At 42.7% G+C, this 16,719-nt stretch overlaps 1 protein-coding gene across 2 annotated transcripts in view; it reads left to right on the forward strand.

Moving 5' to 3' along the window:
* Nucleotides 1-16,719, forward strand: part of SLC26A8 (solute carrier family 26 member 8) — an 89,375-nt gene that overhangs the window by 1,908 nt on the left and 70,748 nt on the right. Inside the window, exons 2-5 of one of the 2 annotated variants that reach the window (XM_055571600.1) lie at nt 498-681; nt 828-943; nt 8,211-8,397; nt 14,344-14,483. In XM_055571600.1, coding sequence (XP_055427575.1) covers nt 931-943; nt 8,211-8,397; nt 14,344-14,483 — 340 coding nt within the window. In that variant the 5' untranslated portion in view covers nt 498-681; nt 828-930. Of the gene's footprint in view, nt 1-495; nt 682-827; nt 2,082-8,210; nt 8,398-14,343; nt 14,484-16,719 lie in introns of those variants that run through there. The other variant, XR_008711619.1, reaches the window with a different exon arrangement.

Here is a 16,719-nt window from a genome sequence, read left to right on the forward strand (position 1 = left end):
GCTTTGGCACCAATGATACAGCAATTAAAGACATAAAAATCTCTGCCCTTCTGGGGATGAGACAGATTACAAAACGGTATAGGTAGAGACTTCCTGTTAGTCCAGTGGCTCAGACTCCATGCTCCTGAAGCAGAGCGCCTGGGTTGATCCCTGGTCGGGGAACTAGATCCCACTTGCAGCTAGGAAGATGGAAGGTCCACGTGCTGCAACTAAATCCTGATGCAGCTAAATAAAGACGTAAATATATTTTTTAAAGCCATAGGTAAAGTGAATAATATATTAGACATTACTACAGTAATCAAGCAAGTGGAAAACTGCAACTGGGCAAAGAGGGCATGCAAGGCACAGGGAGAGACAGTGACAGGGTGTGAGCTTCAGAAGGAGGTTAAGGGGTCTTGGGGAAGGAGCTGGGCAGGAGAGCGTCCTTCAGTCGGGGTTGGAGATATCGGCGACCCTCTTAGCCTCCAGTTTCCTCCTGCGTCTTCTGTTCCCAAGAGTCGTCGGGAGACAGAGTGAATCACTTAAGCCAAGTGCGGCGCGCGAGGCCTGGCATCAAGGAGTCCCGCGGGTTCGGCCGCAACGGCTCGGGAACCGCCGGCGTCCCCGTCCACAGCACCGCCCGCCCAGCCGGAGCTGCCTAAGGCTCCAGCGCCAGACCTCCCGCGGTAACCCGGGAACCAGGTGAGCCGAGGGACCCGGGGTGCCGTCCGGGGCCGGGGCTGCAGGTGGTGGCGGCGGCGGGGCCTGGGCTCCGGCGTTGGGTGCGGGGACCACTCCTCCCCACCCCCGCATTACACTTGGAAGTCCCCGGGCCACTGTCACCGCAGGGTCAAGCTCGTCGAGGGCACTCAGTCAGTGTTTGTGGAATGAATGAATGACGGTCGTCCCTGGGAGCTTCTCTCTCCGTGCGGTCCCTGCTTTTGAAAGTCCATGAGGAAAGACGGTGCGTGCGTTTGGCAGGCTGACTCCTTCCACACTCGTTGGTCTGAGTCGCCATAAGCCCCAGAACTGGTCTGCTGCCGGAGTCTCCCCCTGATCAACACACCCTGCCGCCATCCTCCTCCTCCCGAGGCTTGACTGCCCAGTTGCGCGTCTTCTGCTTTTTAGACCTCACTGATGCTGTTCTTCAGAGAAGGCAATGGCAACCCACTCCAGTACTCTTGCCTGGAAGAATCCCATGGACGGAGGAGCCTGGTAGGTTGCAGTCCATGGGGTCAAGAAGAGTCGGACACGACTGAGAGACTTCACTTTCACGTTTCACTTTCATGCATTGGAGAGGGAAATGGCAACCCACTCCAGCGTTCTTGCCTGGAGAATCCCAGGGACGGCAGAGCCTGGTGGGCCTGCCGTCTATGGGGTGGCACAGAGTCGGACACGACTTAATCGACTTAGCAGCAGCAGCAGCAGGAGCTGCTGTTCTTGTTGTTCCTTATAACTGAGCCCCCACTCCCACCTCTCTTAGCCCTTTCTCTTCCTTTCAGGTTCTGTTGATGGATCGCAGCAACCCCTTCTCCAACATCCCCACCCCTACAATGAGTTTCTCTCCAACCAGCCCATTGGCAATACTCTCACCAGGTCGCATTAAAGGCAGTTGTCTGTGTGTCGGATGGTCAGCTCCTTGAGGGCTGTCCTCTGATCATTCATCCCCAGCCACTAGACCAAGTGATGGAAAGTTACTGAAAGCAATGCCCTTTGCTTGTGACTTTCTTTTTCACATACATTCCACCATAAAAGCGTAGTTACAATGGGCAAAGGCCTGTTTTTTCCTGATGGAATTACAAATATTTATTTTGAAATTCTGAAAGTGAATTTTACTTTCCCACGATTATAGAGAACATGTGAAAGTTGACCATATGAAAGGATAATCTTGAAACTAAGTTTCAAGATTTCACATCATTTGGGGTAATAGAAAATTGGGTTGAATTGGGTTGTATTTAAATATTTTACTCTTGGCTTTTAAAATACTTTTAGCACCTTATGTAAAACAATCAGTGGATGGCTGGATGGATAGGGGTAGTATGGGGATGAAGGAGCTAGGTCAAAAGTGCCTATATTAACAGTGCCCTAAATTTAATCCTGATTGTCCGACTGAATAAAGATAATTAGCTACATTTACAGTGGTCTTCATACTTCACTGTGTACCAGAATCATCTGGAGGGCTTCTTAAAACAGACTGCTGGTCCGTCCTCAGTTTCTGATTAATTGTGTTTTGTTAGGTGGGGCCTGAGAATTAGCATTTCCAACAAATTCCCAGATGATACTGTTGTTTGTAAGACCAAGTATGGGCTATAGAGATTCAGTTCAGTTCAGTCACTCAGTCATGTCCGACTCTTTGCAACCCCATGAATCGCAGCACGCCAGGCCTCCCTGTCCATCATCAACTCCCAGAGTTCACTCAGACCACGTGCATCGGGTCAGTGATGCCATCCAGCCATCTCATCCTCTGTCGTCACCTTCTCCTCCTGCACCCAATCCCTCCCAGCATCAGAGTCTTTTCCAATGAGTCAACTCTTCGCATGAGGTGGCCAAAGTACTGGAGTTTCAGCTATAGAGATTAATTTCTATTAATTAGTAGTGAATCCAGATGCCCCAAATTATGTCACATTTGTAGAATATGAAAATGAAACCTTAAGTTGTTCAGATCATGGCCCACCTGCCTGAATGTTTTGTCTGGTGGCAGGAAGCATCAGGGAATTTTAGGAATCAGTAAGAGACAGTCCCTCTTGTGTTGTGTCTCAGCTGAAGGGTCGTTATCCCATCTTGGATGACCTTCTTCTGAAATGCATCATCTTCTCCACGTTAAAGTGCATCTGCCACTTGTCCGTAATAGCCTCTGATCATCATACCTTAAAGAGAAGGGTCGTGTTAGTGAAGAAAACAAGCCAGTAGGTTATCTGTGAAGTCGAGAAAGACTAGTGGAACTGAAGAAATTCCAGAGATGACTAGTGAAAACAAAACAATAACTGAAAAATGTTTTCCCTTGCTGCCTTTAGCCAGTTATATAAGCCCCTTGAAGACAGCTTTCCACCTGCCCCTCCTAGCCACTCAGACTGTGGTCCCTGAGTTGTGACTTGATTGCCTCTCTGTCAGACTACCATAATAGTAAAGGGCTCTCACGGGTCTTTTTGCCTCAGTCTCTCCTGTCTCCAGTGCTATCCAGTAGAACTTTCTGTGAGGATAGAAGTGTTTAATCCCTGCCCTGTCTAGTTGCTAGTCCCTGCCACACATGGCTATTGAGCCCTTGAAATGTAGCTATTGTGACTAAGGAATTGGCCATGCCACAGAGCGTGAGGCATTGCCACACGTTTTCCTGACCAGGAATTGAATCTGGGGCTATAGCAGTGAAACAGCTGAGTCCTAACCACTGGACTGCCAAGGAATTCCCTCATTTTATTTTAATTAAGTTAAATTTAAGTTTTCACAGGTAGCAGTGACCGCTGTACTTGTCAGCACAGCTCTAGACTCTACCACTGACATGATTCTTCCGAAAGCGCATCTGTGCATGTTACTACTTGAACATTTTAGATTGTTGAAAAGTCCAGGTTCAACCCAGCATTCAGGACACTCCAGAAATAGGCCTCAACCTTTTGGGTTTGACACTGACTTTACTTAGACCTGTTGAATGAGTTGCCTTATATTATCTCTGTAATTTTATCCTGTTCTCTTCCTGAAATACCTTATTCTCTTACCTGCCTCCAGTTTAGCCAGAGCAGTTTAGCCATATCTCCCCAGGGAGGCCTTCACCTAACTGGGGTTATTAATCTCATTCTATAGGACATCATGTGGCATTAGATGTGGCATCTATTTTAGAATCAAAAAGACAAGGTTCAGATTCTGGCTCTGCTGTTTAATGGTTGTATGACTGAGGAACTCACTAAAGTCACCAGTAAAATTAGGATAATTATTATCAGGAAAATAATATCTATCTTTTGAGATGATGTGTGTGAAGAAACTGGCTATGGCAGGCCAGCAATACATGTTAATTTCTGCCTTTCACACCTCTAAATTCTGATAACACCATATTTTGGTGTTTTTATTCTACTAAATTCAAGAGTCTTTGTCCTTTTGTATCCTTTGAGCACTTAGCATTCAGCAAATGTTTGTGGAACATTAAGTTAATTGACCAGGGCCTCCCTGGTGGCTCAGTGGTAAAGAATCTACCTGCCAGTGCAGAGACGTGGGTTTGATCCCTGGATTGGGAAGATCCCCTGGAGAAGGAAATGGCAACCCACTCCAGTATTCTTACCTGGAAAAATTCCATGGACTATGAAAAAAATTCCAGTGGGCTATAGTACATGGGGTCACAAAAGAGTCAGACTTGACTTGGCGACTAAATAGCAACAACCATAAATTAATTGACCACAGGTGGAAAAGCATTCTTCAGTCAGAAATAAATGAAGGCCAAGACTGTATGTGGTAGAAATTTATAAGATTGTGAAAAGTATAGCAGGCAAACTTACCAAATCCTAGTCTAGTAGAACATGGCTACCTTTTGAAATATAACTGATGTAGGTTGAAGACAATAATGAGAAATGCTTCTTTCCATAAGTCAATTGATGAGATACAATACCTCCCAAGGGTGTGACAACAGAAAACATAAATGCTTTAGCTTCGAGAGAGAGAGAAATTCTTGAGGGATAAGTTATAATTTGTGATGGGAGGAGATGAGAATAGTTTGTTTTTTTTAACAAGGCTCTGGATCAGAGGTCACATGCTTCTGGGTCAGACTGCATCTGGCCTGCAGAGGTGTTTTGTTAGATGCAGACTCTGTTTTTAAAAATAGGTAAGGTGATTGACAGCATTTCAAAGTCAGAAGATGTCACATAAAAATCTGGAATTATGGCTTCCCTGGGGAAAGATCAGATCAGGCCATCCTGAGCCCCATATCCCCCGTGACAATAATTGCTAGAACGGAGTGGCCACAGCCACCTTTCCCTGGCCCACTGTTTCCATTATGCTTGTCCATACGTTGCCTGCTTCCTGCCTGCTTCGTGGCATTTCAGAAACAAAGTGCTGGATTCTAGACTCTGCATCTAGCCCAGGATGGCAGTTTTTTTACATTTTATTTTTATTTACTTATTGGCCGCACTGGGTCTTCGTTGCCACCCATGGGCTTGCTCTAGTTGAGGCGAGCAGGGGCTGCTCTCTAGTTGTGGTGCACGGGCTTCTCATTGTGGTCGCTTCTCTTTTGGCAAAGCATAGGGTCTAGGGCGTGCAGGCTCAACAGCTGTGGCGCACAGGCCCAGCTGCCCCACGGCGTGTGGAATCTTCCCGGACCAGGGATGGAACCCACGTCCCCTGCATTGGCAGGTGGATTCTTTTTTAATTTTATTTTATTTTTAATTGGAGGATAATTACTCCACCGTATCATGATGGTCTCTGCCACACATCAACATGAATCAGCCACAGGTAGACATATATTCCCTCTCTCTTGAACCTCCCTCCCCATCCCACCCCTCTAGGTTGTCACAGAGCACCAGCTTTGGGTTCCCTGGGTCACACAGCAAATGCCCACTGGCTGTCTGTTTTACATATGGTAATGTATATGTTTCACTGCTACTCACTCACATCATCCCACCCTCTCCTTCCCCGACTGGGTCCAAAAGTTTGTCATTTATGTCTGTGTCTCCTTTGCTGCCCTGCAAATAGTATCATCAGTACCATCTTTCTAGATTCCATGTATTTTCATTAATATATATAGTATTTGTCTTTCTTTTTCTGACCTACTTCACTCTGTATAATAGGCTCTAGGTTCATCCACCTCATTAGAACTGACTTGAATGTGTTCCTTTTTTATAGCTGAGTGATATTCCATTGTGTATATGTACCACAACTGCTTTATGCACTTACTCATCAACGGGCATTTAGGTTGCTTCCATGTCCTAGCTATTGTAAATAGTGCTGTCAGGAGGATTCTTTACCACTGGACCACGAGGAAAGTCCCAGGATGGCAGTTTTTATAATCTCAACGTAATAAGCAGGTTAATTAGGCTCTTTTAGTTGCCAGGAACAGATAGATTCTAGTCATGGAAGTTTATTGTAAGATTACATAGGAAAAGTAAGGAAGGATGGGTCAGTATTCCTATGGGTCGTGTAAACAAAGACAAAAATGTTACTTACGTTTTAGTGTATAGTTCTGTTTTTTTTTGGAAGACACCGAGTACTAATTCTCTCAAGTAATACATTGTAAAGCAGCTTTTCCATCCCCTTCTGTATTCCCTAACTATACTCTCACTTCTTTATTGGATTTGTGATCATTGGTTCATAGGCATATACAGTACATGCCTGCTACCCTATGTTTTGAGAGTAAAAATACATTGTATAACTATGGCTGAGTTACCTAACATTTCCAAAACCTCAGTTTTGTCACCTGTATTCTCGGGCTTCCCTGGTGGCTCAGCTGGTAAAGAATCCACCTGCAATGTGGGAGACCTGAGTTCAATCCCTGGGTTGGGAAGAGCCCCTGGAGAAGGGAACAGCTACCCACTCCAGTATTCTGGCCTGGAGAATTCCAGGGACTGTATAGTCCATGGGGTCGAAAAGAGTCAGACACGACTGAGTGACTTTCACCTTCACTTTCAAAAGTAGTATTAGGATTGTTGTGGGAATTAAAAGAAATATTTCATCTAGTGCAATGCTTGGTATATATTAAGTGCTCTATGAATGTTGTATGTGATGTTGATGATAAATATAGATCTACTTTTTTACATTTATGTGGAAGAATATTAGCTGTGTGCCCTTTTTATTATTCAAAAACACAGACGATCAAGAACAGTTACACTTTCTCCAAGAGATGGAACTATATTCATCCTCATTAACTGTTTCTTCTCATTCTTTTTAAAAAAGCAAGATAATAGTACATATTTTTAAGGTTTGATATAATCCTTAGGAGGCTTCTCTGGTGGCTCAGACAGTGAAGCATCTGCCTGCATTGAGGGAGATCTCGGTTTGATCCCTGGGTCAAGAAGATCTCCTGGAGAAGGAAATGGCTACCCACTCCAGTGCTCTTGCCTGGAAAATCCCATGGACAGAGGAGCCAGGTAGGCTACGGCCCATGGGGTTGCAGAGAGTTGGACATGACTGAGCGACTTCACTGTCTTTCACTTTTCATGACCCTTAGAGATCATACGGTTGAACCATGTCATTTTATGGACAGGGAAACCGAAACTCAGTTTCTGAGAAACTTGCCCCCAGTCATACAGCTAGTTGTTTTTTTAAATAAAAGAAAAAGCCAGAGTTAGAACTCCAGAATCCTGATATCCTGTGCCATGCTTTTTCTGCTACGTTATAATGCCACTAACTAGATACTTGACCATCATTCAAAAAATATTTGTTGAGGGCCTACTAAATGTCACACAGTATTTGGGCCTGGAACAAAGTCCTGCCTCTTGGAATTATATTTTAGTGTGGGAAACAGACAATGAACAAACAAATACTGAGTCAGGCACTATTAAGTTTGGTGAAGAAAAGGAAAAGATAAAGGGATAATGATGGATGCTATTTAGATAAGAAGGGAGTTAGAAAACCCCATGTTGATCCCTTAACCTTTAGCATTTTCAATGAAAATTAGTGGTTATACTTTTGCCTCTTAATCTTTTCCCTGCAGCAGAACAACATATGAAGAAAACTAGGCTTTCTAGCTGGACATTTGGGTTCTGAGTAAATATTCAACAGCCAAAACTGTTTATACTTTCAAGCTTTGGTTTCTCCATTTGGAAAATGAGAATATACACCTGGCTTTTTTTTTTTTTAATTTATTTACTTTAATTGGAGGCTAATTACTTTACAATATTGTAGTGGTTTTTGCCATACATTGTACACCGGCTTTTTTTATAGGGTTGTTTTAGGTATAAAATTATACACTAAATGAGAAAGTTTTCTAAAACTGTGATGCATTATGTAGGTATACTTAGTCACTCAGTCGTGTCCGACTCTTTGTGACCCCATGGACTATAGCCCACCAGGCTTCTCTGTCCATGAGATTTTCCAGGCAAGAATACTGGAGTGGGTTCAGATGCCTCCTCCAGGGCATTTTCCCAAGTCAGGGATAGAACTTGCATCTCCTGTGTCTCCTGCATTGCCTGTGGATTCTTTCCCACGTTTTGTAGATATGCTACCATTATATGGAAATTTTATCTCCATAAAAGTGTGTCAAGGATCTAGATTTTTTTTTTAAATGTCATTTGTTCAATTTCTTTCCACTCTTCCAGGAACAATGCAGCCAGACAGGAGCTTCCAGAGTTTTGCCTCTAGGTACAGGCAAAGTTCTTTCACATACGATGTGAAGCGAGACGTGTACAATGAGGAAAACTTTCAACAGGAGCACAGAAAGAAGACCGCGTCCTCTGGGAATGTAGACATCGACATCAGCACCGTCAGTCACCACGTGCAGTGCAGGTGCGTGCGTGCGGTCATTCAGCCGCGGCCACGCTGGCAGCCCCAAAACTACTTGCTGCCTTTGGTGCCTGCTTCTGTTTTCCTCTTCTGAATTCCTGTCCTCAGAACCCCTAGCATAATTTCTCTTCAGTTGTTTTTTGTGGGTTTATTTTTGTGTGTGTGGTTTGTCCTCTATCGCCTTCTTTTGAAATTTTTATTTAATTTCTTGTTTATGGCTGTGCCGGATATTTGTCGGTGCACAAGGGCTTCCTCTAGTTGCGGCCAGTGGGGACTGCTCTCTAGTTGTGGTGCATGGGCTTCTCACAGCAGTGGCTTCTCTTGGTGTGGAACAGAGGCTCTCCGGTTCTTGGGCTCAGTAGTGTGGTGCATGGATTTAGCTGCTCCGAGGCATGTGGAATCTTCCCCTACCAGGGATCAATCCCATGTCCCAGCATTGGCAGGCAGATTCTTAACCACTGGACCACCAGGGAAGTTTCTTGTATCACCTTCTTGATTGTAAACTTGGCATAAAGACCTTAGTTGTCCCCCACAGCATCCAGGGATGATATTTAAAAATACATTGTTTGATTAACCACCGTTGCCAGTCTCCTAACAATAACAACAAAAAGCAACCATGGTGGACTAATTAATGATGCAAGAACAACTATGTAAGTTCCATAGTTCAGGGGCTTGTAACCTGCTTTTGTGTTTGAACCTTTTAGCTATCTATCAGACCTAATGAACCTCTTTTCAGAATAATTTTTTTAACATTTTTTTTTGTAGTAAAATATATACAACATAAAGTTGGTCATTGTAACCATTTTAAAGTGTACAAATCAGCCGTATTAATGACATTCATGATGTTGTGCAACCATTACCGCTATCTATTTCCAAAACTTTTTCACCACTACAAACAGACATTTTGTACCCATTAGGCAATAACTCCCCATGTCCCCCACCCCCGCTCCAGTCTCTGCTAACCTTTCTTCTACTTTCTGTCTCTCTGAATTGCCTATTATAGATACTTCACTTAAGTGAAGTCATACAATATTTGTCTTTCACGTCTGGTTTATTTCACTTAGCATGATGTTGTAGTGTGGATCAGTACTTCATTTTATGGCTGATGATATTCCATTGTAAGTATAGACCTTGTGTTGTTTACCCATTCATCTGTTAATGGACACTTGGATTGTTTCCACTTTTGGGCTGTCATGAATAATCCCACCATGAGTATTAGGCATAGGAGTATCTGTTTGAGTCCCTGCTTGTAATTATTCTAGGTATACACCTAAGAGGGGAATTGTTGGATCAAATGATAATTTTACATTTAATTTTTTGAGAAAAATTTTTTCACAGTTGCTGCACCACATTAGCATTAGCAAGTATTCCAATTTCTTCAAATCCTCTCCAATAATTGTTATTTTCCTTTTTAAAAAATTATTGTTATAGCCATACTAGTAGGTGTAAAATGGTATCACATTGTAGGGTGTTTTTGGTTTTTTTTTTGCATTTCCCTAATAACTAAATATGATGAGCGTCTTTTCATGTGCTTATTGGTCTCTTGTATATCTTTTTTGGAGAAATGTCTATTCCTTTACCCTTTTAAAAACTAGACTTTTTTTTTCCTTTTTGTTGTTGAATTGTAGGAGTTCTTTATTTATTCTGGATATTAAACCCTTATCAGACATGTGATTTGCAAATATTTCCTCCCATTCTGTGGGTTGCCTGTTGATAGTGTCTTTTGGTGTACAACAGTTTTAATTTTAATGAAATTAGATTTAATCTATTTTTTTTCTTTTCTTGCTTGTGACTTCAGTGTCTTATTTAAGAAACTATAGTGAAATCCAAGATAATGAAGATTTTCCCCTATGTTTTCTTCTAAGAGTTTTATAGTTTTAGTTCTTAAATTTAGATCTTTGATGCATTCCGAGTAAACTTTGTAAGTGATATAAAGTAAGAGTCTGACTTCACTTTTCCCCAAGTGGCTATCTCATTTTCCCAGCACTATATGTTGATGAGTCCATTCTTTCCCCATTAAGTGCTCTTGGCCAGAATATTTAAAAATGCATAAAATACATAGCATTATGAAGTATAGTTATCAACATATAAAAAAATACAAAAATCATGATACTTAATAATTGGGGGTAATAACTGTAATTTCTAAGTAGTGGTGAGTATAAATTATATCTTAAGCTATCTGCAGCAGTTTTACTGAAACGTGAAAATATTTGTGATTCAGTTGGTGACAAAGTCAAAACTCTGCTGATAACAGCTGTAGTTTGTTGTCAATTCATAACTGAAGGAAATACTACATTTCAGTTAGGAGGTTAGTGAAAATAAAGATATCATTTTTCCTAAAGTCACATACCCCCCGAATTTCCTCCAGAGACCCCTTGGTTAAAAACCCCTTGTGACCTGCATCATTACATTAACCCTAACTACTCAGACGGTCCTCACTCACACTGCACATTTGTTAGCCCCTGTCATCCCTTGGTTTCACCACCCACAGTTGGCATGTGTCAGGTGATAAGAGAGGAAGGCCTCCACGCAGCCCTATTGCAGACCTACATCCCTCTGAACCTCCTCGTTTGCCCATATCCTGCCTTTTGCAAGTTGTGGTCTTGGATGTCCCTTCCCTGTCCTGTTATCGCAACTCTCATTTTTTCTGCTCCAGGATGGGTCAGAGGTCATATGACAAAGAGAGCACTTGGGAGCCGCATTGGCTTTGCTCTGTGAAAGCATGAAAAGTGAAAGTGAAGTCGCTCAGTTGTGTCTGACTCTTTGCGACCCTGTGGACTGTAGCCCAGCAGGCTCTTCCATCCATGGGATTCTCCAGGCAAGAGTACTGGAGTGGGTTGCCATTTCCTTCTCCAGGGGATCTTCCCGACCCAGGGATCGAACCCTGGTCTCCAGAATTCCACGCAGACGCTTTAACCTCTGAGCCACCAGGGAAGCCCCTGTGAAAGCATAGTCTTTTCCTAATTTATACTTCATCATAAACAGGCACTACCAAAGAAGTTTCAGCCTTATTCTCCTCCAGCTGCCCTATCCTTAGACATTTAAATCTGACCTGCACTGCCTCCCATGGGCTTTTATAACAGTTCTTATTCCTTACTTCTAAAGCACACAGTTATGTCTATTTCTGAATTTTAATCTTAAAGGTAGCCCAGCGCTGTGGCTAAGGGCAAGGGTCTGAAGCCAGATTGCCTGGTTTTGAATCCCAGTCCTGCTGCTTCCCAACTGTGTGACCTTAAGCAAGCTATCCAACCCAACTGAGCCTCAGTATTCTCATCTATAAAATGGGGATGATAATAGCACCTACCTTACAAGGTGATTGTGAGGATTAGAGAGTATTTGTAAAGCAGCTAGCAAATAGTAAAGAAAAAAAAAATTATAATCTTTAACTTCATCTCTTCCTTTCTTCAAGAAACGTCACCTCTCCCTTCATTTTTTCCCTTTTGGTTAGCAATTGAAATACTCTTTCTTTTAGAGTGCTCCGTTGTGCTTTTACATCAACTCTCACATCCCTCACTTTTAAGATGCCTTAACTAAGACCTAGATTCATGTTGAAGTGCTTTTACTCTTCCTCCACCAACTTCAATTTCTATTCCTCCAGCTCCTTCCTTGATTCCCATCCATCTTAGGTCCTCATTATTCCAAGTCCATTTTATTTTTCTGGCATGCTAAAGAGTTCTGATGACTCTCCGTAGGGTGGCGGGTCTTCAGTCAAGTGGCACATGGAAAGGAAGGAACCCTGGACAAGATACGAAACAAATTGTCCCAATGCTGTGGTCTGCTCCCCCCGCCACCCACAGAGAGGGCCATAATTGGAAAGCACACTCTCTACACCTGCCTAACACCCCGGGGTTCTCATAAGAATCACAACACGGGATTCTTTCCAGGGGCTTTTTCCAGGTGGCGCAGTGGTAAAGAATCTGCCTGCCAGTGCAGGCGGTGCAAGAGACACAGGTTTGATCCCTGGGTCAGGAAGATCCCCTGTAGTAGGAAATGGCACCCCACTCCAGTATTCTTGCCTGGAGAACCCCATAGACAGAGCAGCCTGGTGGGCTACAGTCCATGGGGTCACAAAGAGTTGGACACGACTGAGCACCTACTAATGCACATTCTCTGAAAACCTATGGTCTTGCATTTGACCACTGTCAATAGGAACTGTAGTGGTAACAGAGTGGATAGAACACTGATTAAAAATCAGGAGATCTGGTTTCTAGCCCCAGTTCTGCCCACACTTATTACTGTGACCTTGGCAAAAACATTTGCACTTATTTGACCTTAACTTCCTTGTGGGACAGTAATGCTCATCGTTGTGAGAGACAAGCATGTTGAAATTTCTTCTTTTCTGAGCACACATTTTAGCCTTGCATACACTAAAGTTACATTTGTTGCTATGGTCAAATCCCAGTTATTCAGCTATAGCTCATACGTGAAAAATCTCCATACTCTTTGTTTTCAGCCCATCCTAAGATATAAATAGCAAAAAGCAATTTAAAACTGTACAAGTTTTACTGATGGATTGACTGATTAACTGATTGATTGATTTACAGTGATTCTGCTGTTTTAGATGATCTGAAGGTTAAAGTAGGTTTTCTTAATCTCAGGATCATTGACATTTTAGACCATAAAATCATTTCTTACGGAGGGCTGTCCTGTACACTGTGGGATGTTTGATCCCTGACCTCTATCCACTAGATGCCAGTTGTGATAATCAAAAATGTCCCCAGACATTACCAGGTGTCCCTTGGGAAACAAAATGCCCTCTAGTTGTTATCCACTGAGCTAAAAGATAATAAGGCCTTGTTGTAAAAAAGGTAAAAAAAAAAAAAGATAAAAGGCCTTTTCTTTGCATGGCTAATGCCATAAGCACAAGACTCCATATTATATATTTTCCATAAATTTCTACATGAAAGTGAAAGTGATAGTCGCTCAGTCATGTCTGACTCTTTGCGACCTCGTGGACTGTAGCCTGACAGGCTCCTCTGTCCATGGAATTCTCCAGGTAAGAATACTGGAGTGGGTTGCCTTCTCTGGGGGATCTTTCCAACCCAGGGACCAAACCTGAGTCTCTTGCACCTGCATTACTGGCAGATTCTTTATTACAGGTCAAAGCCATGGAGAGTTAATGCTTGGTAAAAATTTTAGTATACAGGAATGATATGAATGTGTTAATTCCCTGCCACCCACCAATATCACGTGTCAGAAAACTGTCCTTACCAAGAGAAAGCCATAAAAGTCAATTTTTCTACTGGTAAATTTTGGCACCTTGAATTTTCTTCAAACATTCTATAAAACTGCACACCTGATTTGTATACCAGACTTACAAGGCTTTTGCTGGCATGCTGCAATTCATGGGGTCGCAAAGAGTGGGACACGACTGAGCAACTGAACTGAACTGAGTTGCTAAATCATGTCTGACTCTTTTGTGACCCAGTGGACTATTGCCCACCAGGTTCCTCTGTCTATGGGATTTCCCAGGGAAGGATACTGGAGTGGCTTGCCATTTCCTTCTCCAGGGGATCTTCCTGACCCATCGATCTTTCTGACCCAGAAATCGAACCCATGTTTCCTGCATTGGCAGGCAGATTCTTTACCACTGTGCCACCAGGGAAGCCCTTATAAGGCTTAGTTCTTATCATGTATGGCACTGATCCTCAACTGGAGGTGATACCATCCCCCAGGGAATATTTGGCAGTGCCTGGAGACATTTTTGGTTATTAAGACTAAGGGAGGGGATGCTGGTGGCATCTAATGGATACAGACCAGAGATGCTGCTAGACATCCTACAGTGCACAGGACAGCCTCACAACAAAGACTTAGCCAGTCCAATATGTCCACATGTCAGTGGTATTAACAAAAAACTCTGTTGTGTGGGAGGAAGAAAGTATTGGGTGTGGCTTTTCTTGGTCCTGTGGACTTTTTCTTCAGAGAACTTAAGTCTGTTCTTTCTCGCAGATGCTCATGGCACAAGTTCCGAAGATGCCTGCTTACAGTGTTTCCCTTCCTAGAGTGGATGTGTTTCTATCGATTCAAAGATTGGCTTCTTGGAGACTTACTTGCTGGTATAAGTGTTGGTCTTGTGCAAATTCCCCAAGGTAAGAAAGATACAAAGGCTTTTCAACCACAGACAATATATCACTTATCCAGAGTAAACAAGTTACTTGTGCTAGATAAATAGAAAAAAAAAAAAGTGATTTCCATTCACATCATTACCATTTGTTTCCTTACCTGCCAAATTTCTAACTCTTCGAGGGTGGTTCCAAAAGTCTCAGTTTAGTTTAGAACCCTGAATTCTTGTAATGCCTGCTCATGGTCATTTTTTCCTTAACTAGTCATTTTATACTCACAGGACTCCAATAGACCTCACTTGGTGTTGATTTTACTTAGAAAAGTGAAGAATAAGAAACCCAGCATGCTAACTTCTCTTTAGCAAGTCACACACAGCAGTCCAGGGGCCCACTCTTTGGTCTTACAAGTGGCAGTTCAGATATAAGACAAGATCACTTAGATAAGTAGGGGAGCTATCTGGGCTTTAGAAGTCCTGTTTCCCAAGTAGGAGCCAACACCTCTTATAACTCCCATAGCTGATGCCTCCAGGGATCCCATAGTGACATGTCCAGTGGCAAGTATCATTGTGCTCTGAGAAGCTCAGAGTTAGGGCTTCCCACCAGATACTAATCTTTCATTCAGCCTTGGTCCAGCTAGAATATACTAATCAGATTCTTTTTACCATAACTCGTATTGCTTGGTGACACAGTTGACATTCCACCATTATCAGGTTTCCAAAGAAACAGCTAGAAAGCTAACCCAAGATCAGCTTTATCAGCGAGAGGATTTTGTGTTAATGCTTTACTCAGTGAATGCTAAGTTGCTTCTGTCATGTCCAACTTTTTGGAATCCTATGGACTGTAGCCCATCAGGCTCCTCTGTCCGTGGGATTCTCTAGACAAGAATACTGGAGTGGGTTGCCTTGCCTTCCTACAGGGCATCTTCCCAATCCAGGGATCGAACCCACGTCTCCTGTGGCTCCTGTATTGCAGGCCGATTCTTTACTGCTGACCCACCAGGGAAGCCCCTCCTTTATTCAGTTCACAATTCCCTCCATAGTCTTTAAACACTTCCATTTCTCTATTCTTGTGGGGGCAAACCAAGCAAGATTGAAATTTATGATCACAAATGTAGTGAAAGGGGCCAATGGTAGCTGAAATCCAACTCTGGCAAAAGGGCTGTTAGTGGGGAAAAGGGATCCCTTTAAAATAATTATCTTACAGTAAAATTTACTTACCTCTTACAGTTCTGTGAATGAAAACACAGGTATAAATTTGTATAACCACTGCCACCACCAGGCTACGTAGCAGTTCCATCAGCCCCCAAACTCTCTTGTACCATCACTTCTTAGTCATGTTGTCTGCTGACCTCTGACCCCTGGCAACCACTGATCTCTTCTCCATCACCATAGCTCTGTCTTTTTCAGAATGTCGTATACATGGACTCATATAATATATAACTTCTGAAGGATGACATCCTTAATTCAGCATTATGAAATCAATGCAAACTGCTGTGTGCGTCAATAGTTTATTCCTTTTTGTTGAAGAACAATATTCCATTATATGACTGTATCACAGTTTGCTTATCCATTCATTTATTGATGGACATTTTGTTTCCAGTTTGGGTCCATCGCAGAGTTGCTGTGAACACTCATGTACAGGTTTTTGTGTGAACATAATTGTCATTTCTCCAAGGTGAATACCCCAGGAGTGATATTATTGGTTATATGGGAAGTATATGTTTAACTTTACAAGAAACTGCCAAACTGTTTATGCAGAGTGGCTGAACCTACCATTTTATATTCCCACCAGCAATATATGAGAATTCTAGTTCCTCCACACCCTTGTTAGCACTTGATATTGTCAGTATCTTTAAATTAAACTTTCTATTTTGAGTTAACTATGGATTCACATTAATTTGTAAAAAAAAAATAGATCCCTTGCACCTTTTTTTATTTAAAGGTTTTTTAGGGACTTCCCTGGTGGTTCAGTGGTTAAGAATCTACCTTGCAATGCAGGCATTTTGGGTTCAATCCCTGATCAGGGAACTGGGATCCCATATGCCATGGAGTGACTAAGCTCACACACGCTAACTACTGAGCCTGCACACCACAACCAAGGCCCAATGCAGCCAATTTTTGTTTTTTAAAAGAGTAAAGATTTTTAAATTAATTATTTTTGGCTGTGCTGGGTCTTTGTTGCTGTGCATGGACTTTCTCTAGTTACAGTGAGTGGGGACTGCTCTCTAGTTGTGGTGGGTGGGCTCCTCATAGCAGTGACTTCT

Source organism: Bubalus kerabau, chromosome 3 (genome assembly GCF_029407905.1).
Source record: "Bubalus kerabau isolate K-KA32 ecotype Philippines breed swamp buffalo chromosome 3, PCC_UOA_SB_1v2, whole genome shotgun sequence".
In the NCBI taxonomy this organism is placed as follows: Eukaryota; Metazoa; Chordata; class Mammalia; order Artiodactyla; family Bovidae; genus Bubalus; species Bubalus kerabau.